The 27,447-nt window shown below is 32.0% G+C and overlaps 1 protein-coding gene across 3 annotated transcripts in view; it reads left to right on the top strand.

Moving 5' to 3' along the window:
• Positions 1-27,447, top strand: part of LOC114326705 (putative leucine-rich repeat-containing protein DDB_G0290503) — a 314,365-nt gene that overhangs the window by 148,991 nt on the left and 137,927 nt on the right. For 2 of the 3 annotated variants that reach the window (XR_007697490.1, XM_028275125.2), the window contains exons 1-2: positions 15,175-15,433; positions 24,513-25,974. Coding sequence is in view for 2 of the 3 variants with exons in the window: in XM_028275125.2 (XP_028130926.1) it covers positions 24,537-25,974 (1,438 nt within the window). In the remaining variant the exon portion in view is untranslated. Of the gene's footprint in view, positions 1-15,174; positions 15,434-24,512; positions 25,975-27,447 lie in introns of those variants that run through there. The other variant, XM_028275124.2, reaches the window with a different exon arrangement.

Genomic DNA, 27,447 nt, shown 5'->3' with positions numbered 1-27,447 from the left:
TCCATACTTTATACTGACTTGATGTAATTTATTTACTAATCGTTGCAGTGCTTCTAGACTGTCTGCAAAAATAGCGGTGTCGTCTGCGAATGTTGTTCAAGATTTTTACGTTTATTGATATGCCCTGTTCTTCCTCTGATACTGCTTCCTTAAAAATAGCTTCGCTGTACAAATTAAATAACAATGGAGACAACACGTAACTCTGTCTAACATCTCTTTCGATTTCTATAGTTTCTGCTTCGACATTTTCGATTCTAATCTTCGCTTTTTGATTCCAGTACAGATTGCCAATAACCGGTATATCTCGACTGACCACACTCTTTTCTTTTAAAAGTTCTATCAGTTTCTGATATCGTACTCTAATGACATCAAAAAGTAGAGATCATCTGACTGGAAGGGATTAAATTAATACCGGCGGCGGTGGTGTACATGAATAGTGTGACCAACTAGCCCGAAAAATCCGGAACATGGCCCGAATTATGAAGTCGTGTCTCGGCGTCCAGGACCAGGCTTCCGGGCCATCCGAATTTTCAATGTTTTGATAAAATTCTATTTTTAAATTTTAAATATTCTTCTAAGAATTCATATCAAATTGAATTGGTGGGACGAAAAAAAGTCGACAATTTCGAGAGTGTAATATTAAGATCAATGCTCGGGGTGAGGCTTATAGATAAAAAAAAACAAATAAATGGATTAGAAACAAAACCAAAGTAAAAGGCGCAGGAGAACATGCTGCCAAATTAAAATAGAGCTACGCAGGACACAATGCCCGACTGAAGGATAAAATATGTAATCACGAAATACAACAATGGAGACCGTGGTTAGGAAGAAGAAGCAAAGGAAGGCCACAAATGAGATTGGCTGATGATATAAAGAACTTTGGAGGACACAACTGGAAGCAAGTGGAGCAAAATAGAAAACACTGGATTGAATTGGGGGAGGTCTATGTCCAAAGTTGTATTTCTGAAGGCTGAGGAAGAAGAAGAATATTAATGCCATATTTAAAACGCTGCATATCGTGGTATTTGGTATTATAGTTCTACAAAAACTCAGACTGTGAACTTTTTTTGTTTCTCTATTTTAATTATCGTCATTATCATTACAACCAATTATTGTGGCTTAACACCATTAAAAATATCATTGTCAACATAAAAATCGTTAATAAATAAAATGATGATATTATGAAAGTTCTATATTAAAAAAAATGGCCTGATTTTCATTGAAAAGTCCCGGATTTCAGGTATTTTTTTCAGCCGTGTCCCGAATTTGACTAAATAGGAGTTGGTCACACTATACATGAATAATAATTTCTGACGCTGGTACGCGAATACTATTGATTTTAGAGAAAAAATTATAAACACATAAATTGTAGGAAATTTTGTTTAGTTTAATTTTGTACATAAATGTATTTTTCGTAAAATGTGTCGGAAAGGAGATATTCCCAAAAAACTGTCATTAAGCGCCATTTTTTCAATATGGCGGCACGATCGGCGGAGATACGAGGTAGCAAAAGTGAAATTCAAAAAGAGCATACCGAAATGAATAAAATAACCAATTTTCAAAACACCCGGAAAACTTTTTTTTGACCAAATGCCTGAACTGTAGATACTTAATGGATCTCAAATTTTTGAAGAATGTTTGAATTTCGCCCAAAACATTTTAATCTGTTTGTCCTTTGTCCAGTGTGTTATTTGTGTTAATTTTAATTAAAATATCTACGACATTCTGGGATATCTTCATCCATTTTTGACGAAATGCCCCTGATGATGCTCTGAGAGCGAAAGTACTTAGGCAAGATTTAATAAATTACAGTGCTCGATATCTGCCTCTTATTTCTAAAATTCATGTATTCGAGCATTCAACTTTATCTTATAATACGGTTCTGTTCTTCTGTTCGAACTAAATAAACGAGATAGTTTGCGACCCTTACATGTCCACACAGCGCCAAGGATTATAACCGAGCCAAACCGACTACAAGCACAAGCCGATTGCAGGTCCTAGCTTTCTACGCATACGCGGTACGAATGGATTATTATCAGTTCATGGATATGTACTTAAAACATAAATATACATAATTTCACCTAAGATACATCAAAATTTTAATAATTTTATATTAGGGGAGTGCAATTAGAACGAAAAGATACAATGTTTCGGAAAAAATCAAACAAGCTTATATTTTTCTAAAACTTTTTTTGTTAGTTTATAAATATGTTAAAGTAAAAAGTTCTACTCACAAATGTCGCCGCTAATTGTTTATTAATTGTTGAAACAATAACAATTGTTTTGTATAAATAATGTTAAGAATATGGGTGAATTCAACATTTTATTTTGATAAAAAATGTTTTTATTTTAGTTTTGATTATGCTGAACCCGAATCTGACATTACAATTTGCAAATTCAAAATGGCGGATTCAAAATGGCGGATTTTTTCCTAAAAATCCTTAAAAAGTAGTTGTAATATCCGAATTTTTTTTATAAAACGTGTTTGTTTACATATAGTGTGGACATTTTTGAGAGGTTGCTGAACCTGAATCAAATTTTGATAATTTAAATTATAAAATGGCAGATCCAAAATGGCGGATAACTTAAAAAATAGTTGTAAAATCATAATTTCTTTACAAAATGTATTTATTTCTACATATATTTATTTTTGAGAGCTTTGATAAACCTAACTTAAATGTTAACATTATAAACTATAAAATGGCGGATCCAAAATGCTGATTTTCTAAAAAGAACATAAAACAGAACATTTTTCTAAAACATTTATTGTCTTTATTTTTAACAGGTTGTTGAATCTGAATTAAAGATTAAAAATTTAAATTTCAAAATGGCGGGTCCAAAATGGCGGATATTTAAATAAAAAACAAGTAGAATCCAATCAAACAAATATGGAATTTCATTCTTAAAAAAAAGATAAACAAATAATTTTCACAATAATATTAAAAATTAAAATGTATTAGAAAGAATATTAAAAAAAACAAATTTTCGATTAGAAGGATATAATTACATATTGGAACATAGTTTTTAATTCCAAACAACTTTTCTTTATAAAAATTTTCGATATTGTGAAATATAAAGGTACTTTACTCTTGAGTGAAATTCATATTTTTTGACATACCTCGTACAAAATTAACAAAATTTGATATTTGATGGTTGCATCTTATGTTATATACGATGCAGAGTATTTTATAAAGAACAACTTTTTTTCGTAAAACTGATATTAAAAAAGTTATCAATAGGTTCCAAGTTACGCAGACATACTGTATAAGAGCTAAAAAAAATTTTTTTGTTGAACATTAATTATTGTTGAAGCTTATTATTAAATGTATTTTAGGTAAGTTTAACAGAAAAAAGTTTTGATCACTCTGTATATACATTTTTTCAGCTGGTAATTTTCGGTTTTTGTATTACATTTTTATTATCTTTCTTAGTTTTCTCAAAAAGAAATTGTTTATTTCATTTTTAAACTCAAATAATCCAGTGTTTTTTAAAGATTACATCCCAAGCTTAAAAAAATAGCAAAAAAATTGTATTATATTTATTCAAACTTGAGTAATACCGTCTTAAAATGGTGGGAATTCTGTAAAACTACGAAGTTTTCAAAAATTACATTTTTTGAGACATCGTATTATTTGAATTAAATTTTTGAGATTTTTTTTGAATGAAACATCGTTTAGTAAGATGATTGAGAGGTAAGTTGTGCAAATTTGAGAGTTTTATAAGTAAAATTGTATTAGTTACACATTTTTAAATCATTTCTAAACAAAATTCATGTAAGGCTGACTTTCCGCCCACACCGTACTTATGTCCATACATTTTATTTCTTTTTATTACAACCATAAGATAGCTTATTTCATCTTATTTCATGTCCAATTTGTAAAATTTCTTTTGATCCATTAGTTAAAGAATTACATTAAAAAAACTCAACCGTGCACTTCTTCCAACGCTAGTTTACAGTGCGCCAATGTGTGTGAGAAGGGTGACTTTAGCGTTATAAATAAAAAATTACAGAAGCTAGAGATTTAATTTAAGAAAAATCTTTATATAAGGTTTTTTTTGTAAAATTTTCTGAATTTTTCAATGGTCAAGTCAGTTTTTTTCTAAAAATTATATTTTCGGAGTTATTTAAAAAAAACATTTAACTTCGCTGTTCATTTGTTTAATAAAAAATGAAGCACCCACTTCTCGAGTAGAACTTTTTGATATGTTGTTTATTAAACATTTCTTAATGAAATTACAAAAAGTTTTATCTTGTTTGATTTTTTCCGAAGTGAAAATCTAAATGCACTCCCCTATATAATATAGTTAGGTAATACATTAAACTTTTAAATAGAAAGTTGTAGTAGTAAATTAAAAAAAAAAAAAAAAAAAAAAAAAAAAAAAAAAAAAAAAAAACATTAAAAGGGTAAACCCTGTAGTTGGCTGTATACCTTTGTTAAGACAACGTAGAATGAAGTAAACACTTCTGTTGTATATAGGTATATTATAAATTTATTAAAAAATTTTAAAATTCATCCACAAGGGAGTGGTTGTACAAAACGTTTTCGGTCAAACTGACCATCCTCAGTGTAAACCTGGAAATAAGTGAACCACTTAGATTGAAATGCAAAAGGGTGAAATTTTGACAGTTAAAAAAGAAAATGTGGTTACTTACGTCCAGTGTACAAGTAATTGAAACTAGCCACTTGAATAGGTGTAAAACCTCAAAATAACATTATTGCTACATTATGAGCTGTATAGTAATCGACAATAAGTCGATGTCTTAAGATTAAAAATGTATCACATGTGGATGTATGTCATCCTTGCTCGGAATTAGCACAAGGTTGTGATCAGGTGAGAGGTTAACAACCAACTGATTAGACAGATTGGTGCCTGAAAATTCATGACAAGATGTCAAAGAAGATAGGTGGATTTCTCAAATGTCAACCGAAAAATTTTTGACAATGTGCATTAATATTTAACTTAATTATTCAATTGTGAATATGCAACTATTAAATTTGTTTGATATGAATTCTAAATTGTAAATAAAGGTTAATAAGCTATAATGATATATTCATTAGTGCACCGTAAACAAAAGCAAAATTCTACTCATATGCTGTGACGTCATAGACTGTTTGTCTACTGTATAGGACTGATAATAATTATATTAATTTGAGCAAAGTTATAATGAATGAATATTATTGAAAATTATATAGAAAATTTTTAAAATTTTTTTATCAAAATATGATATTTTAATAGAGTAGCAGCTGTAGAATTGGAAGTAATGCCAATAGTGAATGGTCGGTTGCATATGTTTCAGGGAACCAACGAATATAATGAGAAAATACCAATCTATAGATCTGTAATGTGAATTATTGGAGGTATTAAAGGAAATGATATTAAAAAAGGGAAGTGGAATTGAAAAAATGTATGTACATATCTTAATCAAGAAATCTTCTCTAAAAATATTTTGTTATGACTGAATGTAAAGAGTTTGTCCCATATAGAACTATTGAAAATCTAAATTTAGAAAAATTATTAAAAAGGTGATAAGGTAAGTTGCCTATGTTCAGTGGACAAATAAATGAAATATAATTACTGTTTTGAAATTAAATTGTGTGAATTGTTAAATGGATAAAGACTGATATTAAATTAGGAAAACTGCGCTGAAAGAAATGTACATGTTTTGATCAAAGAAGAAAATTAATTTTGATTGTAAGCTCTAAATGTAAAAAGAATATGTCACATATTAAACTATTGAAATTCTAGATTGAATATTGTATTGACCAAAGTTGATATTAAGTAAATTTATTAAATGTTGATAGCTGAGATTTATTTTTTAATTTTAATCTAAATGAAAAATAGAGTGAATCAATTAAAATGTTGGAAATTCAACAAAATTTTTGGTTATTGTCTATATTAGAATGTCATATCCGAAAAGATCAAGGGTTCCATGGTGTGATTTTGATATAATGAGAAAATGATTTTGTTAAGTGAAAATAATTAAAGAATGAGATGGAAGAGATAGAGTCTTGACAGGAGCACAGAGTGAAAGAAACTGGAAGTACTAAAAGAATATTTGATTAGGTATAATGTTTGGGTTTTTTGTTTATTTTGGGTTTGTCGTGGTATGTATAGGAAAGAAGGCCAATGTGAAGGTGAATAAAAATATAGAATTATGGAAATAATTGTCTATGAATGGGGGTGAAATCACGGTTAAGAGAAAGTTGACGGTTAACACAGTCAACACAGTGGTGTTAACCGTCAACTTTCTCTTAACCGTGATTTCACCCCCATTCATAGACAATTATTTCCATAATTCTATATTTTTATTCACCTTCACATTGGCCTTCTTTCCTATACATACCACGACAAACCCAAAATAAACAAAAAACCCAAACATTATACCTAATCAAATATTCTTTTAGTACTTCCAGTTTCTTTCACTCTGTGCTCCTGTCAAGACTCTATCTCTTCCATCTCATTCTTTAATTATTTTCACTTAACAAAATCATTTTCTCATTATATCAAAATCACACCATGGAACCCTTGATCTTTTCGGATATGACATTCTAATATAGACAATAACCAAAAATTTTGTTGAATTTCCAACATTTTAATTGATTCACTCTATTTTTCATTTAGATTAAAATTAAAAAATAAATCTCAGCTATCAACATTTAATAAATTTACTTAATATCAACTTTGGTCAATACAATATTCAATCTAGAATTTCAATAGTTTAATATGTGACATATTCTTTTTACATTTAGAGCTTACAATCAAAATTAATTTTCTTCTTTGATCAAAACATGTACATTTCTTTCAGCGCAGTTTTCCTAATTTAATATCAGTCTTTATCCATTTAACAATTCACACAATTTAATTTCAAAACAGTAATTATATTTCATTTATTTGTCCACTGAACATAGGCAACTTACCTTATCACCTTTTTAATAATTTTTCTAAATTTAGATTTTCAATAGTTCTATATGGGACAAACTCTTTACATTCAGTCATAACAAAATATTTTTAGAGAAGATTTCTTGATTAAGATATGTACATACATTTTTTCAATTCCACTTCCCTTTTTTAATATCATTTCCTTTAATACCTCCAATAATTCACATTACAGATCTATAGATTGGTATTTTCTCATTATATTCGTTGGTTCCCTGAAACATATGCAACCGACCATTCACTATTGGCATTACTTCCAATTCTACAGCTGCTACTCTATTAAAATATCATATTTTGATAAAAAAATTTTAAAAATTTTCTATATAATTTTCAATAATATTCATTCATTATAACTTTGCTCAAATTAATATAATTATTATCAGTCCTATACAGTAGACAAACAGTCTATGACGTCACAGCATATGAGTAGAATTTTGCTTTTGTTTACGGTGCACTAATGAATATATCATTATAGCTTATTAACCTTTATTTACAATTTAGAATTCATATCAAACAAATTTAATAGTTGCATATTCACAATTGAATAATTAAGTTAAATATTAATGCACATTGTCAAAAATTTTTCGGTTGACATTTGAGAAATCCACCTATCTTCTTTGACATCTTGTCATGAATTTTCAGGCACCAATCTGTCTAATCAGTTGGTTGTTAACCTCTCACCTGATCACAACCTTGTGCTAATTCCGAGCAAGGATGACATACATCCACATGTGATACATTTTTAATCTTAAGACATCGACTTATTGTCGATTACTATACAGCTCATAATGTAGCAATAATGTTATTTTGAGGTTTTACACCTATTCAAGTGGCTAGTTTCAATTACTTGTACACTGGACGTAAGTAACCACATTTTCTTTTTTAACTGTCAAAATTTCACCCTTTTGCATTTCAATCTAAGTGGTTCACTTATTTCCAGGTTTACACTGAGGATGGTCAGTTTGACCGAAAACGTTTTGTACAACCACTCCCTTGTGGATGAATTTTAAAATTTTTTAATAAATTTATAATATACCTATATACAACAGAAGTGTTTACTTCATTCTACGTTAAATTAAAAAAAACACTATTTGATCTATGGCAAGTTTAATTTCGTTAATTTATTGTTGCAAAACAGCCCGCTAAAGGTCAAAATAAACGTTTTTTTCAATTGCATTATTTATTGTAAAAACTGTTTTTATTCTTAGAGGCCTTAAAATGAAGATCTTTCAATTCCAAACATGAAAAAAATGTAAGGCCCGATCGGTGCACTTGTTGCTTAGATATTATAAATTGTTTATCCCAAGAGATCAAATGTCAAAGGCTATAATTTTTGCAAAAATATCGTAGTAGAGAGTTAATCCTAGATATTCAGTCTCCGTCTAAAGACTTATATATTTTCATTTTCTGATGTAAATAAATGTGTAAAACATTTTTCAATCTTTTATTTCAGGTTTGAAAATAAGGGAGCAAATTTCCTTATAAACATTTAGAACTGCAGCGGCTCCTATACATCCTACGAATTTCTAACTTGCAACTTACTGTTGCTGAAGGCAAAATGACAAAATATAGATTTAAAAAAAAATAAAGTTTTCTACGACCAACTGAAGCCGAGATATTTTTTTATTCGCAGTGACTTTATAACAATAAAGAGATTATTTCACAATCATCGACTAAAGAAAGACTGGGTGTCCCCAAAAATAGTGCGTTCCTTTAAGGTATGGATATAATACACAATTTAGAAAAAAAAGTCCTATAACATTTTTTTCTAAAGTTAATCTTTCCAAGAAAAAAATTTCATTGTTCTCCATATAAGTAAATTTTTATTTTCATAAATTTGAATGACATGGCAATGTAGCCTAGAAGAACTTGCTGCGACTGTGGAAATTTAACCTAATAATCCCTTGTTTATTTACTTTGAGGTGTGATTTTTGGGGTTGTTAACATCGTAGGTACCTACCTGCAAAATAATGGATATGGGTTTGGTTGATATTTACATTATTTTACCTACCAGATGCAACTGACCTACAAACCTACTTTTTTAAACTTGAAATTTTTGAGTTGCGCGTTGTTGCCAGACTTCAATTTGCATATCCAAAAGTATTTTCGTTTTTTGGTCAAACGGATCAATTTAGAAAAAAATGTTAACAAGACTTTTTGCTCTACATTGTGCCTTCTACCTATACCTTTAAGGAACGCACTATTTTCGGGGACACCCTGTATATTATCTTAAAATAAAAATTACTTAAGGTGATACAGTAGCGATCAACAGGTAGCCAAAACGCATTCCAAGATTGCGGCTGTAATTTTGAATACTTTTTCGAGATATTTGGCACACGCATTCGTAATATAATAAAGAATGGCGGTACAGAGCCCAATTTGAAAAATATGTTAATATGTGGAAATTACTCTGTAATTAAATACAATATTAAAAAAACGAGCCTGTACCGCCATTAAGAAGAAAAAAAAATATACTTTCTTCAAATAAACTTTTTTATCCGATGCCTAGATTTTGTCATTTTGGAATTACTAATGAAATAAAAAATTTTAGTAGTTCCAAAATGACACAAAATCTAGGCATCGGATAAAAAAGTTTATTTGAAGAAAGTGTATTTTTTTGTTCTTCTTAATGGCGGTACAGGCTCGTTTTTTAATATTGTATTTAATTACAGAGTAATTTCCACATATTAATATATTTTTCAAATTGGGCTCTGTACCGCCATTCTTTATTATATTACGAATACGTGTGCCAAATATCCCGAAAAAATATTCAAAATTACAGCCGCAACCTTGGAACGCGTTTTCGATACCTGTTGATCGCTACTGTTTCCTCTTAAGAAAAATTCATTTAATAATTAAACATGATGGAAGGAGTAAATGTACCTACCTACCTATGTTATATAAAATTATGAAAATTGTGTTGTATTTTAGGTGAAATTATATTCCATAAACTTATAATGATTATTTTATTCATAGGAGATTCTGACCAATAGAAAGCTACAGAAATAAAAATTAAACTGATTATTTTTTAATGAATTTAACTTCCAATCTTATAGTAAGATATTTGATCACGTGTTTAATAAGTAGATTGTTTCTGTTTAATGGCAACCAGTTTCCTAGTTTTGACCACTGTCACATTTAAGAAAATATCCATAATATACCTATTCAAAAATAGTCTTACGAATATCACACGACAGTAAGAATAAATAAGAAAATAATGCTTCATTTTTACTCAAATTTGTTGTCATTGGGCAATAGCCACTCGAGCCCTGCGGGCTCTCGTGTCTATTGTCAGACAACAAATTTTCGACAAACTGTCACATTATTTTCAATTTATTCTCACTCTCTTGTGATATTATACCCGATAATTTTTGATAATTTCCCGTCGTCAAGTATATTGCGTCAGATGCCCTTCCTTGCTACGAAAAAATACATTCAGTGACATTAATGACAATTAATGTTTTAAAAATTATAAAAGTGATAACTTTCATCCGTCAAATATTTATAACTGTGTGTTTAATTGTACTAATTTGTACTTACATAAATAAATTACAATAAAATTTTGGTTTTGAACAGTTTTATTCATGAAATAATCGCAACAAATTGCACTCGATCTCTAAAATTATTATCGAATTTTTGCCCTCGTGACACTGACATAATTTCACTCGCCTTCGGCTCGTGAAATTAAAACTTCAAAGTGTCACTCGGGAAAAATTCAATAATTTTAGAGCTCTTGTGCAATTACTACTGATTATTTCATTCATAGGAGATTCTGGCCAATAGAAAGCTACGTTACAATTTTTTGTGATATTATACACGAGCGGGACACCCTCAAAAAAGCGCTTACTTTTCGAGATACTGACCACGGAGGGGTGAATGGCTAATTTTATTTATACTTTATATTTTCGGGGGTGCTGAAAACGAAAATGAGGTTTATTTTGAATTTTATGTGGGGAAACATTGTCAAAATCGCAATTTTAACCTAAAAATAAAACAAAATTAAATCACGTTTTTTGCGTTTACCTTGCTACAACTCTGTTCCATTTTAATATTTTTTTTCTGAAATTTTTGCGGTATATAGCTCTAACAATTCTGAAGACAAAGGTACCTGCTTCAAGCTTTTATTCTTATCATGATAAAGGTTATGAATTTTTCAAATAAAAAGGTACGGATTTGTGCATTGCAAAGTTTAATCGCAAAAGTTGTGTGACGAAGTTTAAAATTTAGCTTCTTAATCACGTTTATTTGAAAGTAGAGAGTACAAAGAAGTTTTCTGGTAAGTTTTAGATCAAAATGTTTTATAGAAAAAAAATAGTGCAGCTTTTAATGTCGACATTAGAAATCCCCAATATAACGGTTATTTCTTGAGGGACAGATAATCTAGGTCTAATTTCTCACCTTTAGTACTATCCTTGGATCATAAGCTTTCATTTGACACCTCATTTGTCATTCTACCTAGTATAATGACTGAGAAGTAAACGTTCTTATTCTATTATTCTTGTAGGTACATTTAACATTGATTGAAATTATGAAAGAAATGGCATGGCAACACTGTGACGCACAAACATAAGATTCAGCTGTGCGTTACATAGGGTGCACTAAAAGCCAAGATGTCCCTCTAGGGTCGATTCGGTTATAATCCTTGGCGCTGTGCGGACATGTAAGTGTTTGCGACATGCGACGTTCCAACGGCCTCCAGTGCTAGAAAGTATCTCCACACATGTGGAAATCTGAAATTCAATACAAGACTTATTTTTCTTTCACGTTCAAACATCTTAGAATCGGATTTAGATCGAATATGAACAGATATAAAATTACATCTTAGTCTGCGTCAGTTTCTGATGGGAAATTCACACTTGGTTAGTCATTTATGTTTTACTACTGCTATTGATGTGCAACCACTTTACTTTTCAATTATAAGCTTCTTTATTGCAAGCATTCCTGAGGTTTTCCTCTGGGAAAGAACGCCGTTTGGGAAACAAATATAATTAACATTTAGATAAACTTTATTATCTCGAAGCGATTATCTTGAAGTAATTGAAATTATTTTACACACCCTTGTATTATTTACCTTTTGCAAAGCCTGCAATGCGTTTTCCTATCAAAATACGTTACGTTAAAATACAGCGCAATGATAAAGGGTTGATATTTGGCAATCTTCATTGGATTTTGTGAAAATGCTGAAAAAGGTCGATTTTTATTCCAAAGGGGTTATTTTTTAACGATATAGATATCTGTCATTTGTCAACACCCTCTCTTCCAGTACCTTTTCCTTAAGGGCGTAGATAGGCACAAAATTTCGCGTCAATGTGTTTTAGATACATTCATTTTTTTCGAATCCTGAGAAAACTAATAAGTATTTTTGAAACATTTATGCCTGGTTGCACCAACAGATCTTAAGCTCCAGCTTAGCTAAGCTCTACTTATAGATAGGGCCGCCTTGAGTATCACTTAATTGCACCATAATTTTAGATTTTGACCTTATTATCAATTATATCTATTAATATATTATGGTATTCTTATTGTAATATATTATAATTATATTATATATTAATTCTTATGATATTCTCGACTTAAGCTTAAGATCTGTTGGTGCAACCGGGCATTAAACGCCGAATGAAAGATTACATTATTACCGAGCGCCGAAAGTCCCTTAGTTAGAGTAACCAAAAAGTTTCTTTTGAATGAGATGTGTGAAATTAAAAACCACGGTAAATTTTCTCTTTTTTTCACCCCTGTAACTTATTAAAATAAACAGTATAGAAGTTTTTAGGACTTTTTGCCCCCGATAATAATGCAATCTTTCATTCTGTGTTTAAATTTTTCAATAATACCTATTATTTTTCTCAGGATTCGAAAAAAATGAATGCATTTAAAACACATTGGCGCGCATATGCTTTTAAGCGCCATCTCTGCGACGGAAGTCAGCAATCATCACAGCTATTCGGACTTTAAAGGCGTCTGCTCTAAGAAGTTTATTTGATGTATCTATACATCCATACCTACCCTACCATTCTCTTTCCCTGCATAATCAATTGGAGCAAGTTGTATCTCTCCCCACGTGTAATATATCCATGTCTGTCAGATATTCCAATTTTCTTGGTTTGATTGTATTTCAGTTTTCTATTTCTTTATTCATCTTTCTCTGAACCTCTTTGTGACGTATTCTCTCGACAATATTTTCAGAATTTTTCTGTACACCCACAACTCGAATGATTTCAGTTTTTCCAAGGTCCAAGCTTCCATTTCATTAAACAAAGTCGAGAAAATATAGCACCTAGCCAACGTAACTGTTGACTGTAGATAACTTCAAATCACTTTGGTAACCATGCTAACAGGGTATCCTATAACGTAGACCAGGAGAGGCTTATTTGACCAAGAAGTACCACAAACTGTAAGAAGTGATCGACAAGAAGTGATCGTTGTAAGAAATGATGGCTTATCTCTTGATCTCTTCTTCTTTTCTACAGAAGAAGTGATCGACAATGTCCAGGGGGTAGATGAAGAAGTGTTAAATGATTAGTATAGCCGTTTAACATTTACTAGAGGCTATACTCTGTATGATCTTTTCGTTTGTGTAGAGGTAGGGTAATCAAAACTTATAAGTGTTGTTAGGACAAATTTGACGAAATTAGCCTACCTTGCACGTATAGTTATTAATAAAACAACAGCAGCACAGTTTCAACTAATTTATTTTAAAAATGTTTGGGGAGCACCTTGTTGAAGAAATTTAAAGATATGTCACAAATAAATAAAACAACAGCAGCACAGTTTCAACTAATTTATTTTAAAAATGTTTGGGGAGCACCTTGATGAAGAAATTTAAAGATATGTCACAAACAATGTGTCAAATTTAAAATTTTATAAATATGTACATCATTTTTTCATAATACTGATATGTTTTTAATTTTAAAATTAGACAAAAAGTATCTTGATTGTTTGTGTTTAGATGGTCTCTAGTTGCCCAAAATGCTATATAGACCGGCAATCAAGATACAAAAAGTATCTTGATTGTTTGTGTTTGGATGGTCTCTAGTTGCCCAAAATGCTATATCGTCGCCCCCGCTAGCAAAATTATTCCGATTCGATTTTTTTGCACAAACTTACTCAAAAGGAGGTCCTTATAACATATCCACAGGGTGCCGGGCGAGGCCGTGGTCGAAAAATTGTTAAAACAATATTTTTTTAAACAAATTCACAAAAATAATTTTTCATTTCAAACAATTTTTTTTAGATACTTTGGGTCATTCTGAGCCAAAAGGTCTCTTGTCATTTTTCTCTAAAATTATTGTTGTCGAGTTATATGCGATTAAAAATTTGAAAAATGCGAAAATGGCAATTTTCAAGGCTTATTAACTCGATTAAAAATTATTATTATGAAATTCAAAAGTGACCAAATAAAGTTTCAAACCCCTTCTTCAAGGTCCTGAAGAGATTTTTGTCATTATTTTATTACAAAGCTGTTATTTTTAATTATTAACAATTAGCGCTATAGTCCAGGATGTACCGTCGCCCCCGTTAGTGAAATTATTCAGATTCGATTTTTTTACACAACCTTACTCAAAAAGAGGTCCTTATAACATATCCACAGGGTGCCGGGCGGTGCCGTGGTCGAAAAATTATTTAAACAATTTTTTTAAACAAATTCACAAAAATAATTTTTTCACTTCGAACAAAGTTTTTTAGATAATTTGGGACATTCTGAGCAAAAAGGTCTCATGTGATTTTTCTCGAAAATTGATTATTGTCGAGTTTACGCGATTTAAAATTTGAAAAATGCGAAAATGACCATATAACTCTACAACAATCAATTTTAGAAAAAAATCACAAGAGACTTTTTTTGCTCAGAATAACCCAAATTATCTAAAAAAAAATCGTTCGCAATGAAAAAATTATTTTTGTGAATTTGTTTAAAAAAATTGTTTAAACAAGTTTTCGACCACGGCACCGCCCGGCACCCTGTGGATATGTTATGTCTGTTATAAGGACCTCTTTTTGAGTAAGTTTGTGCAAAAAAATCGAATCGGAATAATTTCGCTAGCGGGGGCGACTATACAGTCGGTCTAATATAGGAAATATGTTTGATTGTATTAGAACCAATGTGTGTAGTTCTCTTAGATTCTGCAGTTATCTATTATCTTTATCTCATACAAATCATCGAAAAATATAATTTGAAGTATTTATACTAGAAATCTATTTTTATGTCACTAATCAATTAAATAGAGGCAAAAATAATCCATAAACAAATATTATTAAACGATAGCACATAACAACAAAAAAAATCTTCTTGTGCGATAGTAAATGTTTAGAATTTTATAATCCTCGTAAAGTTGATAAATATTTCACACTCTAATTAGGCACACGCAGGCAGTAAAAAAATTGATTAATCCAGCTATCAGTGTTTGGGGAGGTACTTGTTGGGTATATATTTCTATTTTGTGCGCAGTTTGAAAGGAAGATTGTTTTACACTTTACTAATATTGTGGGAATCTAGGTAAGTTTTATGTGTTTTAACAGTTCAAAAAAATAAGAGTAAAAGATTACCCTGTTGGGAACTTTGACCCGGCCATCTACTTTTTTCTATGTTTATTTTAAATATCTTTTGAAATAAGAATGGACCAAGAGTCCAACGTCGGAAAAACAAGTATTTTAAGACAACTGGTTCTTTAATATATCATTGGTACTGATACAGGTTGCGTTTATTACTGCGCAGCACACTTGTATAGGTAAATATCGAATTTAAAATAATTTTAAGACGAAAAATTTTTTTGTCATTACTTTTTAAACATTATTAGGAATATGAATTATAATTGCCAGACATTTCTGTGGTTTAAACAGTAATGACAAAAACATTTTTCGTCGTAAAATAATTTTAAATTCAATATACAGGGTGATTGATTAGTGTGATAAAGCTCAGTAGATCCGCTATATAGTAATAGATAGCAATAAAAGTTAATGACAAAAACTGCAGCCAACTTTGAGTTTCACATTACAAAATTAGTTAGAATGCTACAGGGTGTTCGATAACATAGTGGCAGACCAAACTTATGTTTTTTTTAAATGGAACACCCTATATTTTATTTTATATTCGAAATCCTCTTAACTTCCCCATCACAAAAATATAAAGGTTTGTTATGTTGTATAGGGCTTTTACAAAGTTATAACCAATTTTCTATGAAAATCGTAACAAGTTCAGCTCCCTGTATAAATAAAAATAAGCACAACAGTAATGGTTTATTGGTGCCATATTTTTTTGTTGATTGTGAAAATGTTTAAGAATTATGAATATTGCTATTTTTTTTTTATTTCGAATACAGGTTGAGTCATAACGCAAGTACATTCTTTTCTCAGAAATTTTAAATGGAACACCCTGTATTTTATATCACTATCGAAAAGTACCATTACCGTACTTTAATTTTAGTATAATATTCCCTATATCTAAATTTGTTAGTTTTCGACATATTTTCATTTTTCAGAGCAAGTTATTACTTAATTAGTGTATTCTATTTAAAATTACTGAGAAAATAATGCACTTGCGTTTTCGATATAAAGTTTGTAGTCGATATAAAGAAAATTAGCAATATCAACCATTTTTATAAATTTTGACAATCAACAACAAAATATGGCACCAATAAACCATTGCTGTTGTGCTTATTTTTATTTATACAGGGAGCTGAACTTATTACGATTTTCATAGAACATTGGTTATAACTTTGTAAATACCCTGTATAACATAACAAACCTTTATATTTTTGTGATGGGGAAGTTAAGAAGATTTCGAATATAAAATAAAATATAGGGTGTTCCATTTAAAAAAAAACAAAAGTTTGGTCTGCCATTAAGTTATCGAACACCCTGTAACATTCTAACTAATTTTGTAATGTGAAGCTCAAAGTTGGCTACAATTTTTGTCATTCACTTTTATTGCTATCTATTACTATAGCGGATCTACTAAGCTTTATCACACTAATCAATTACCCTGATTTTGTATTTACTACCTGTACAGGTGTGCTGCGCAGTAATGAACGCAGCCTGTATCAGCAGCCAGATGGCCGGTACGGTGTTCGAGTAAGCATAGGGAACGATATTTAAAGAATCATCTGTCTTAAAATACTGTTTCGAAAACGTTGTAAGTTAATTTTTTTCAGTTAAAGTTATTGCAAATATTTCATTTTGATATTCATGTTTACAATATTTGTGAAAATTTGTTGAAAATTAAGAACTCTTTATTTTTTTACAGTTTTTTAAGCAATAAATTAGTAAATCAACATTAATAAATCGCCATTTTAAATAAATGTGTTTTATCAAATAATTACCTCACTATTCGTTAAAAATGCTTTACTTTTTACTGGTAGACGAAAGTTCCTAAAATGGTGCATTTTTGGCGTTCATCATCATCATCATTCTCTTTGCCTTATCCCTATGCGGGGTCGGCTTCCCTAATTGCATTTCTCCATACAATTCTATCTTGGGTCATATCAATGTTAATCCCCTTTACCAACATGTCCTGCCTTATCGTTTCCCCTCAGGTCTTCTTTGGCCTTCCTCTCCTACTCCTTCCAGGAATCTGCACTTCAGCTATTCTTCGTATTGGGTGATTAACGTCTCGACGTTGAACATGACCAAACCATCTTAACCTATGCTCTCTCATTTTGGCATCAATTGGTGCCACACCTAGACTTCCCCTAATATACTCATTTCTAATTTTATCCTTCTTTGTCACTCCACTCATCCATCTAAGCATTCTCATTTCCGCCACATGCATTCGTTGTTCCTCTTTCTTTTTCACTGCCCAACATTCAGTTCCGTGCATCATAGCCGGTCTTATGGCTGTTTTATAGAATTTTCCCTTCAGCTTCATTGGAATTTTTCTGTCACACAACACACCACTCGCTTCTTTCCACTTCATCCATCCAGACCTAATTCTACTGCATGCATCTCCATCTATTTCTCTATTACTCTGTAATACCGATCCTAGGTACTTAAAACTATTGCTTTTCACAATCATTTCACCATCCAAAGATACCATTTTATTTGTAGTAACTCCATCTTTAAATGAACATTCCAAATACTCTGTTTTTGTCCTACTAAGTTTTAAACCTTTTTCCTCCAGAGCTTGTCTCCACTGTTCCAGTTTTTGTTCTAAGTCTCTTTCACTATTTCCTATTAACACTACATCATCAGCATACATTAGGCACCATGGAATACTACCCTGTAGTTTCGCTGTTATCTGGTCCAAAACTAATGAGAATAAATAAGGACTAAGCACCGAGCCTTGGTGCAATCCTACTTTCACCTGAAATTTATCAGTCTCTCCCACACCTGTTCTAACACTAGTCGTTACTCCCTCATACATATCTCTCACAATCTTTATATATTCGCCAGGGACTCCTTTCTTATTGAGTGCCCACCACAGAACTTCTCGAGGAACTCTATCATATGCTTTCTCAAGATCAATCAATACCATATGAGCGTTGGTCTCTTTATTCCTGTATTTTTCCATCAGTTGCCTTACAATGAAAATTGCATCTGTTGTTGATCTGCCCTGCATAAAGCCAAATTGATTATCGGATATTTCGGTTTCTTCACGTATCCGTCTATCAATTACTCTCTCCCATATTTTCATGGTGTGGCTAAGTAGTTTTATAGCCCTGTAGTTTGTGCATTGTTGTATGTCTCCCTTGTTTTTGTAGACAGGTACTAATATACTGCTTCTCCATTCGTCTGGCATTTGTCCAACTTCCATAATTCTATTAAATAGACCTGCTAGCCAACTTATTCCTGTCTCTCCCAATGCTCTCCATACTTCCCCAGGAATATCATCTGATCCGACTGCTTTTCCTTTATTTATTTTTTGAAGTGCTTGAGCCACTTCCTCGTTTGTTATTCTGGTAACCATTGCTGTTACTGTCTCCGTTAACTCCACAGACTGTCTGTCAAATTCTTCATTTAATAAACTGTCAAAATACTTTCTCCATCTCTTTTTGACATCCTTTTCGTGAATTAGTATTTTATTATTTTCATCTCGGATACATCTAATCTGATTAAAATCTCTTGCTTTCTTTGCTCTCTGTTTGGCTATTTTATATATCTTTGCTTCGCCTTCCCTGGTATCAAGTTGATCGTATAGGTTTGAATACGCTTCTGCTTTAGCTTTTGCTACTGCTACTTTCGCTTCCTTTTTGGCGACCATATAGTTTCGAAGATCTATGTCCGATCAGGTTTCTTGCCACTTTTTATATAATTTTCTCTTCTCTTTTATTTTTCCTTGTACTTCATTTGACCACCACCAAGTCTCTTTATCCTCAAACTTCTTTCCTGACGTTTCCCAAGTATTTCAATAGCCGTCTCTCTAATAATATTGGCCATTTTTCTCCAAATTGTGTTAGGGCTTCCTTTCATGTTCCAACATATTTTTTCTACTATTCTTTCCCTGAATAGACCTTCCTTCTCATCTTTTAGCATCCACCACTTGATTTTTTGTGGTCCTCTCCGATATTTTTGTTTAGTTTCGCTTTTTACTTCGATGTCCAGAACAAGCAGCTTATGTTGTTGGCTTACTGTCTCACTAACTATTACCTTGCAGTTCTTGCATTCACGTATGTCTTCTTTCCTTATCATGAAGTAGTCTATTTGGGATTGATGTTGTCCACTTTTGTAGGTAATAAGCTGAGTTTCTTTCTTTTTAAAGAATGTGTTAACAATCGCCATATCCAATGCTGTTGCTAATTCTAGCATGTCATCTCCAGCTTCATTTCTAGTTCCAAAGCCTAATCCCCCATGTTTCATATCCTGTCTTGGCTTGGCATTTTTGGCGTTCATTTGTTAATAATTCAAAAAGTCAGAGGAATATCTTATTTTTCTGGGCTAGTCAGAGGAATGAAAGTATCTGTATAAATACGTCATCCAACTATCTTGTTCTGGGCCTTTTTATTTTTTTTTTGTCTTCCTATCGGCTTCCACTGTAATATTTTCTTTGCCTTTTACTTATTGTCTTGTCTCTATACATGTCCCAGCCGTGAGAGTTTTTGACTTTTCATTCCTTCATTCACCCTTCATTTAATTTATTAACCTCGTCGTTTCTACTGATTCTCCATGGGCCGTCTTCTTCTTGCATCAGATCATAGTCATAATCTTCTGTAGATAGTCATTTTGATTCTTTTGTCTAATAATTTCGATGTCATTAATCATTTATTAGCATATTATGTACGATACCCACTAAAAATACGTACATTAATTTCGCTACTGATGGAATCCTTCTAATTGATTTCTGTGCCCAGATATGTGAAGGCATCCACAGGTTCAATGGTATATTTGTCTATTCCGTTATTATTTTTTCCCATTTTTTCAAAAACGTTGTATTTTGTGTTCGTGTTTTTTTTGTAAAATTTGTTACTGATAAATTATTTTTCGTTCTTTTTTTGTTACACTGTTACATTTACATACAAAAGTAGTTTTAATTGTTTTCACAAAATGTTGTATTTTGTGTTTGTGTGTGTGTGTTTTTTTTTAATTTATAACTAATAAATTATTTTTCTTTCTTTATTTGTTACATTTACATACAATAGTAGTTTTTAATTGTTTCAAAAATGTTGTATGTTGTGGTTGTGTTTTTTTTTTGGTAAAATTTATTACTAATAAATTATTTTTCTTTCTTTATTTGATACATTGTTACATTATTAATCATCATCATTCTCTTTGCCTTATGCCTATGCGGGGTCGGCTTCCCTAATTGCATTTCTCCACACAATTCTATCTTGGGTCATATCAATGTTAATCCCCTTTACCAACATGTCTTGCCTTATCGTCTCCCCCAGGTCTTCTTTGGTCTTCCTCTCCTACTCCTTCCAGGAATCTGCACTTCGGCTATTCTTCATATTGGGTGGTTAACGTCTCGACGTTGAACATGACCAAACCATCTTAACCTATGCTCTCTCATTTTGGCATCAATTGGTGCCACACCTAGACTTCCCCTAATATACTCATTTCTAATTTTATCCTTCTTTGTCACTCCACTCATCCATCTAAGCATTTTCATTTCCGCCACATGCATTCGTTGTTCCTCTTTCTTTTTCACTGCCCAACATTCAGTTCCGTACATCATAGTCGGTCTTATGGCTGTTTTATAGAATTTTCCCTTCAGCTTCATTGGAATTTTTCTGTCACACAACACACCACTCGCTTCTTTCCACTTCATCCATCCAGCCCTAATTCTACTGCATGCATCTCCATCTATTTCTCCATTACTCTGTAATACCGATCCTAGGTACTTAAAACTATTGCTTTTCACAATCATTTCACCATCCAAAGATACATTATTAATGTAACAATAAAATTAATCAGTAATAAAATTATCAATTTTTAAAAATTTCAGTCATGGCTTACTTAAAATTTGGAAAGATTTAGACCCCTAATGAATAAGTTGCTCTGAAAAATGAAAATATCTCGAAAACTAATAAATTTAGACATATAATAGGAAATATTATACAAAAATTAAAGTATGGTAACGGTACTTTTCGATAGTGACATAAAATACAGGGTGTTTTACATAAAATACAGGTTACATAAAATGGGTCTACCCCAAAATCCCGACAGCCAAAATCCCGACAGCCACAATCCCGACGGCCAAAATCCCGACACGCCAGAATCCCGACAGGTCAAAATCCCGACAGGCCAGAATCCCGACAGGTTTGATAAGTTTCTTTTTAACATATAATTACATTTATTTCTTATTTTTTGTTTATGGCCATCTGTTTTTTAATTTTTTATTATCAAACAAAAGTATTTTGTATTAAAAGTATTAAACAAAAGTCGGAATTTTTACTTATGCGAGGATTGTTGCATGTCGGGAGTTTGGCCTGTCGGGATTCTGGCGTGTCGGGATTTTGGCGTGTCGGTGTTTTGGCCGTCGGGATTTTGGCTGTCGGGATTTTGACTGTCGGGATTTTGGACGGCACCGCATAAAATACAGTACAGGATTTAAAATTACTGAAAAAATAATTTACTTGCGTTTTAACTCACCCTGTATTCGATATAAAGAAAATTAGCAATATCAACCATTTTTTTAAATTTTTACAATCAACAAAAAAATATTGCATCAATAGACCATTTCTGTTGTGCTTATTTTTATTTATACAGGGAGCTGAACTTGTTACGATTTTCATAGGAAATTGGTTATAACTTTGTAAATACCCTGTATAACATAACAGACCTTTATATTTTTGTAATGGGGAAGAAGAAGATTTCGAATATAAGATAAAATATAGGGTGTTCCATTAAAAAAAAAACACAAGTTTGGTATGTCACGATGTTATCGAACATTCTAATTAATTTTAAAATGTCAAAGTTGGCTACAATTTTTGTTATTAAGTTTTATTGCTATCTATTACTATAGCGGATCTATTGAGATCCGCTATATAGATTGACCCCACTAATCAATCACCCTGTATATAGGTATATTCAGGTAAAAATATTACAGTCCATGATAAATTGATTATGGGGATTAAAATATCATAAATATTACTCATTTTTCATGATTATTGGTCTTTTTTAAGATATCTTGAGTATCCAACTATAAAAAATTATTCTCGTTAAGAAACAACACATTTTTCTATCTTAAATGCAAGGAACTTTTTAAAAAATATTAGACTTGTTAATGATGTTCCTGAGAGAAGTACGAAATTGATGCAAGGCATTTCATTGTCCCTCACAAAAGATGAAAAAGCAAGTTTACTGATTTCAGAAAGGCAACTTTAATTAATCTTTAAAGAAACTTTTACTGATGTAGTTACTATTTTCCATTTAAATCAAATTGTAACCGCTTTGTATATTCCTTTATATCCAAATGTATAATTAGTTAGAAAATGGGTGCTACTATGCGGTCTACCGTCGTATTTCTACTATAGCTTGCGGTCTACCGAGAGAATTGGTGTATAAGCTGTAGTATTACTATGCCGATAAAGAATGTTTACAAATCATTTTTTAATGTATTTTTTAAAAACATGTAGAGTTTGTGTAAGGTTTTATAGGTCTAAAGTTAATAATTTTCGAAATATTTAAAATGACATATGAGAGTTTTACCAGTATCGTGTCATTTTTAAATAATTTAATATCTTTGACATACGTATATCAATATAATATACAATGTGATCACGATTTGCAAATACAATCTTTTTTCATTTTTTTAAATGCATTTAGTATTGCATTTTGTAGTTAATATTACAAGCTTTCTTTTGATATCAGGTTGTATGTACCTGGTATGTTTCGTTTTGTAGATATTTAAAAAAGAACTATATATTTTACGTTTTTGCGGATTTCTTATTACTAAACAGATACATTAAAATATCATATTTTACCATACTAATAAATATAGTCAATATGCATAAATTAATTATTAAATTAAATAAACAACCAATTTTAAAGTCTACCTTAGTAATTTTTCTACCCTAGCAGGTAGTGGACATCGGTAATCCGATCGATGTCGATACAGTGGACACAGTATGAAAAATTAGTCCGATGCGGACCTGTGGACGCTTCAATTTATCTAGATAAAAGTCCAACACATTTTTGCTTGCTAGTATGTACTCAAAAATAAATAGTTGTCTCCGATTGGTGGCTTAAAATAAAAAAATATTCTACTCACCCTTCCGCTACATTGTGTTATTGAATAATTTTTCTATTTGTCGTGAAAATTATTTGTATTTTATTGCATTTTTATTGCATGTGTAATAATGAGTATCTAGTTTGTAGTAAAGTATAGGACATGTTCTACATCTACATAAAACAGTAAATCAATTTTATTGGTCACGCCTCAGCGTTTTCTCTCTGAATAATGAAATCTCTGAAATATCTCAGTGCACCATATTTCTGCATTTCCTGGTGATTCCTCTCAGACATACAGTACTGTGAGTCACAAGTCATGTAAAATAAATTCTGTCATGTTAATGTTTACGATCTATCTGGAATGGACGGCTGTTAACTCATAAATTTGTTCGTCGTTACTCTTGTTACTAAAATTAGAGCCAAATATCAAATGGAGGTTTGCAATGCAAGGTTGTCACTGCAGGGGTTAAGAAAAAGATCTAAATTTAGATAAGTTCAAAACATATTTCACTCAGATACTCTGGTTACATTTAAAGTAAATCAAAGAAGGGGGCGTGGATGTATTCATCGTACTGTCAGTCGCGTCCTTAATTAGATCATCGCGTTTTATAATGTTATACATTTGTAATATTCCAATGTTACATTCCAAATATATCTTATTTCAAAGTGACTGACTTTTGTTCAAAAGCACAGACCTAAAAATTTGATAACTTTAAAAGTTAGTTTGAACTTATGAGATTTATTTTTTCCGTTATCTATTTGTGGTAGGTAGGTGTAGGTACAATAGCTATGTATGTGTGTAAATGTGTATAAGAAATAAATGTTCGGATTATCCGTGCTTTTCAGTTTTCTGTGCTGCGTCCGGTTCCTTAGAGCACGGATAATGAGATTCTACTGTATTATCTGTAAATGTATTTTTTCTTTGTCATTTTTCTTTAAACACTTTTAATGACAGCATCTTTTTGTTTCAGATTCAATAAAATGCCCACATAAACATGGAATCCATCTCCGTATCTGCAAATATCAACCCTACCATCATAGAACCACCAGTTATATCTTCGAACGACTCCAAAATATTTAATGATAGTGGTGGAGAAAATGAAGGAGACACCACCATCCATGCTTTCAATATTTCTGCATCACAGTTTCACATCACTGTTGTGGAAAACCCTGCGTTAAAGAAATCTTCACAATGTGAAGGTAGTGATAGCGGGGTAGAGGTTGTAGAAAATGTCGAAAACCAGGATCCAGTCGTGTACCAACGTAATATAAGCTCTAATAGTGGCATGTCCCAGGATTACGATAATATAAATAGTGCCCGATCGTGCGATTCTTCGATTATAAGTTGCTATGATGAAGCTTACAATATCCTGGTCCGGAAAAATTCAACGTTACTGGAAGATTACCGAAGACACGAAGACGTCACCAGCGAAAACGGTAGCGAAAGTTCTTCCTTAAGTGGATCCAACGTACGAACCAATAGAAGAACCTCCGTAAACAATTCAAAAAAGAAAACACCAACAGTTGACTCGAGAACTAAAACTTCTTGTAGGAAAGAACGGTCTAGTACGAAGCCTCCGTTAACCCCTAGACCGTCTACAGGGCCCATACGAATCAAATCTGTCGATAGGTTACAGGCCAAACCTTCTCCAAGTACAAAAACTAATCAAAGGACCAAAACTACTCCTACGAACTTAGATCTTAAGCGGGAACCCAAAAGGACGTCATCTGCTGCAGTGCGCACGTCTTCGACAAGTAGAACACCTACATCTACCCATAATGACGACGGTAGATGGCCATCCATCAATAGTAAACCAGCACCACTAATGTCCAGATCCTTGAAAGGTTCGATAGATTGCACCAAGCAAAAAATTTCTCCGTTAGATACCAAGACTATAGAAAAGTATGCTACACTTCCAAGGCCGAAGAAAGACAAGAATGTCGATGACAACAAGGACGTGAAGAAGTCGAGTAGGGAGAACACCCTTCATCGCTTAGCTCTAAGTAAACAAACTTCTCGTGAAAGCACACCATCAAAACTGATGACGAGCTCTTTGTACATACCCAAAAGTAAAACAAAAACTAAAATATACCACGAAAACGGTGTTCAGACAGCCTTAACGATTTCCGACATAGAAAATGCTTTGGCTGGAGTTGCAATAAATGCCAAAAATCCACAAGATTCCGAAACTTGCGAAAAAGATCTCCAGGTTGACACTATTAGCGCAGATATGAATAAGTTAAAGGAAAGATTGGAAGCGATCACTGAAAAATACGAGGCGTTACAAAAAGACTACAAATCACAGACTGAGAAACTTAAAGAGACTGAGGAAAAGTTAAGGGAGGAGGTTATTGAAAAGGACGGTTTGCGGGAGGAGTTACAGAACAATTCACAAAGAGTTATGGCCATTTTGGGAACAGATACCGCTGATGGTAAGTTTTTAATTTTTTTAAACTTTTTTCTTAGTTCACAAATTTAACCAAAGGTTATTTTGTCTTTATAAATTATATCTTTGTCCCTATTGGCTGTAGAAGGTTATTTTTTTAAAGAGTGTGTTTTTTCATTATGTTTTCAGTAAACCTACTTATAAGCGCCTGGAATTCTTCTTCTTCTTTTACCCTTTAATTCGTCAAATTTTGAACATAGGCTTCCCCCAGTTTCTTCCATTCGCTTCTGTTTAGTGCTTTCTGTTTCCAGTGCGTTCCTCCTATCTTTTTAATGTCATATCCCCATCTCATCTGGGGTCGTCCTCTTGCTCTCTTTCCTGTCCATGGTCTCCATTGTTGTATCGTGGTATTCCACCTATTGTCCGTTTGTCTAGCGTTATGACCTGCGAAGCTCCATTTTAGCCTGGCTATATGTTGTCCTGCGTCTTTGACTTTTGTTTTATTTCTTACCCAGTTGTTTTGCTTTTTGTCTATCAATTTTACTCCAACATTGCTCTCTACATGGCTCTCTGTGTCTTCATTATTTTATCCATGTTTGCTTTGGTCAAGGTCCATGTTTGGCATGCGTATGTGAGGATAATTGGGAGTATGCACTGGTTAAACACTCTTGTTTTCAAGTATTGTTGTATTTTTTATTCTTTAGGATCCATTTTAATTTCCCAAATCCTGCCCAGGCTAATCTGACCCTTCTGTTTACCTCCGATGTGTGGTTTTCCTTATTTATTTTTATTATCTGTCCCAAATATATATAATCATTAACCGCTTCTATTGTGGTGTCGTTTAGTATTACGTTTCTATTATCGTGTGTGTTTGTCATTGTTTTCGTTTTGGCAAAATTCATTTTTAGACCTATTTGTTTGGATTCATTTGCTTGTTCGGTTAGCATGGTTTGTAATTCTTCAAAACTTGATACTATTACTACTACATCGTCTGCATATCTTAGGTGGTTTACTTTCTTTCCATTTATGTTTATTCCCATGTTTGTCCATTCCATTGTTTTGAAAACATCTTCCAGTGGTAATGTAAATAGTTGAGGAGAAATAACATATCCCTGTCGCACTCTTCTGTTAATTGGTATGGGTTTTGTGGTTTCTTCCACTTGTACTGGCATTGTTGCTTTCGTATACAGAGTGGGCCAAAGAAAAGAGTCCACCTCGATATTTGGCAGTATTTATCAGATTTTAAGGAAATAAAAAACAGGCCAATTTTTGATCTAAGGCGGACACATTTTTATGGTACATATATCTGTCATTTGTCAACCCCCTCCCTTCCACTCCCCCACCCCTTATTTTTAAATGAGGAATAGGGGTCGTGTGCTAGCTCATTTGAAAGGTTATTCAATTCTCTATTCAGTAATATTAACATTGACATAATCATTTACACGGGGTGTCCAAGAAAAATTATTTTGAATTAAATTAATTGACACAAAAAGAAGAATGTATGTAATTTATTTAACTC

Source organism: Diabrotica virgifera, chromosome 4, assembly GCF_917563875.1.
Source record: "Diabrotica virgifera virgifera chromosome 4, PGI_DIABVI_V3a".
In the NCBI taxonomy this organism is placed as follows: Eukaryota; Metazoa; Arthropoda; class Insecta; order Coleoptera; family Chrysomelidae; genus Diabrotica; species Diabrotica virgifera.
The sequence above is the reverse complement of the archived record's forward strand: the minus strand, read 5'-3'. Positions and strand labels throughout refer to the sequence as shown.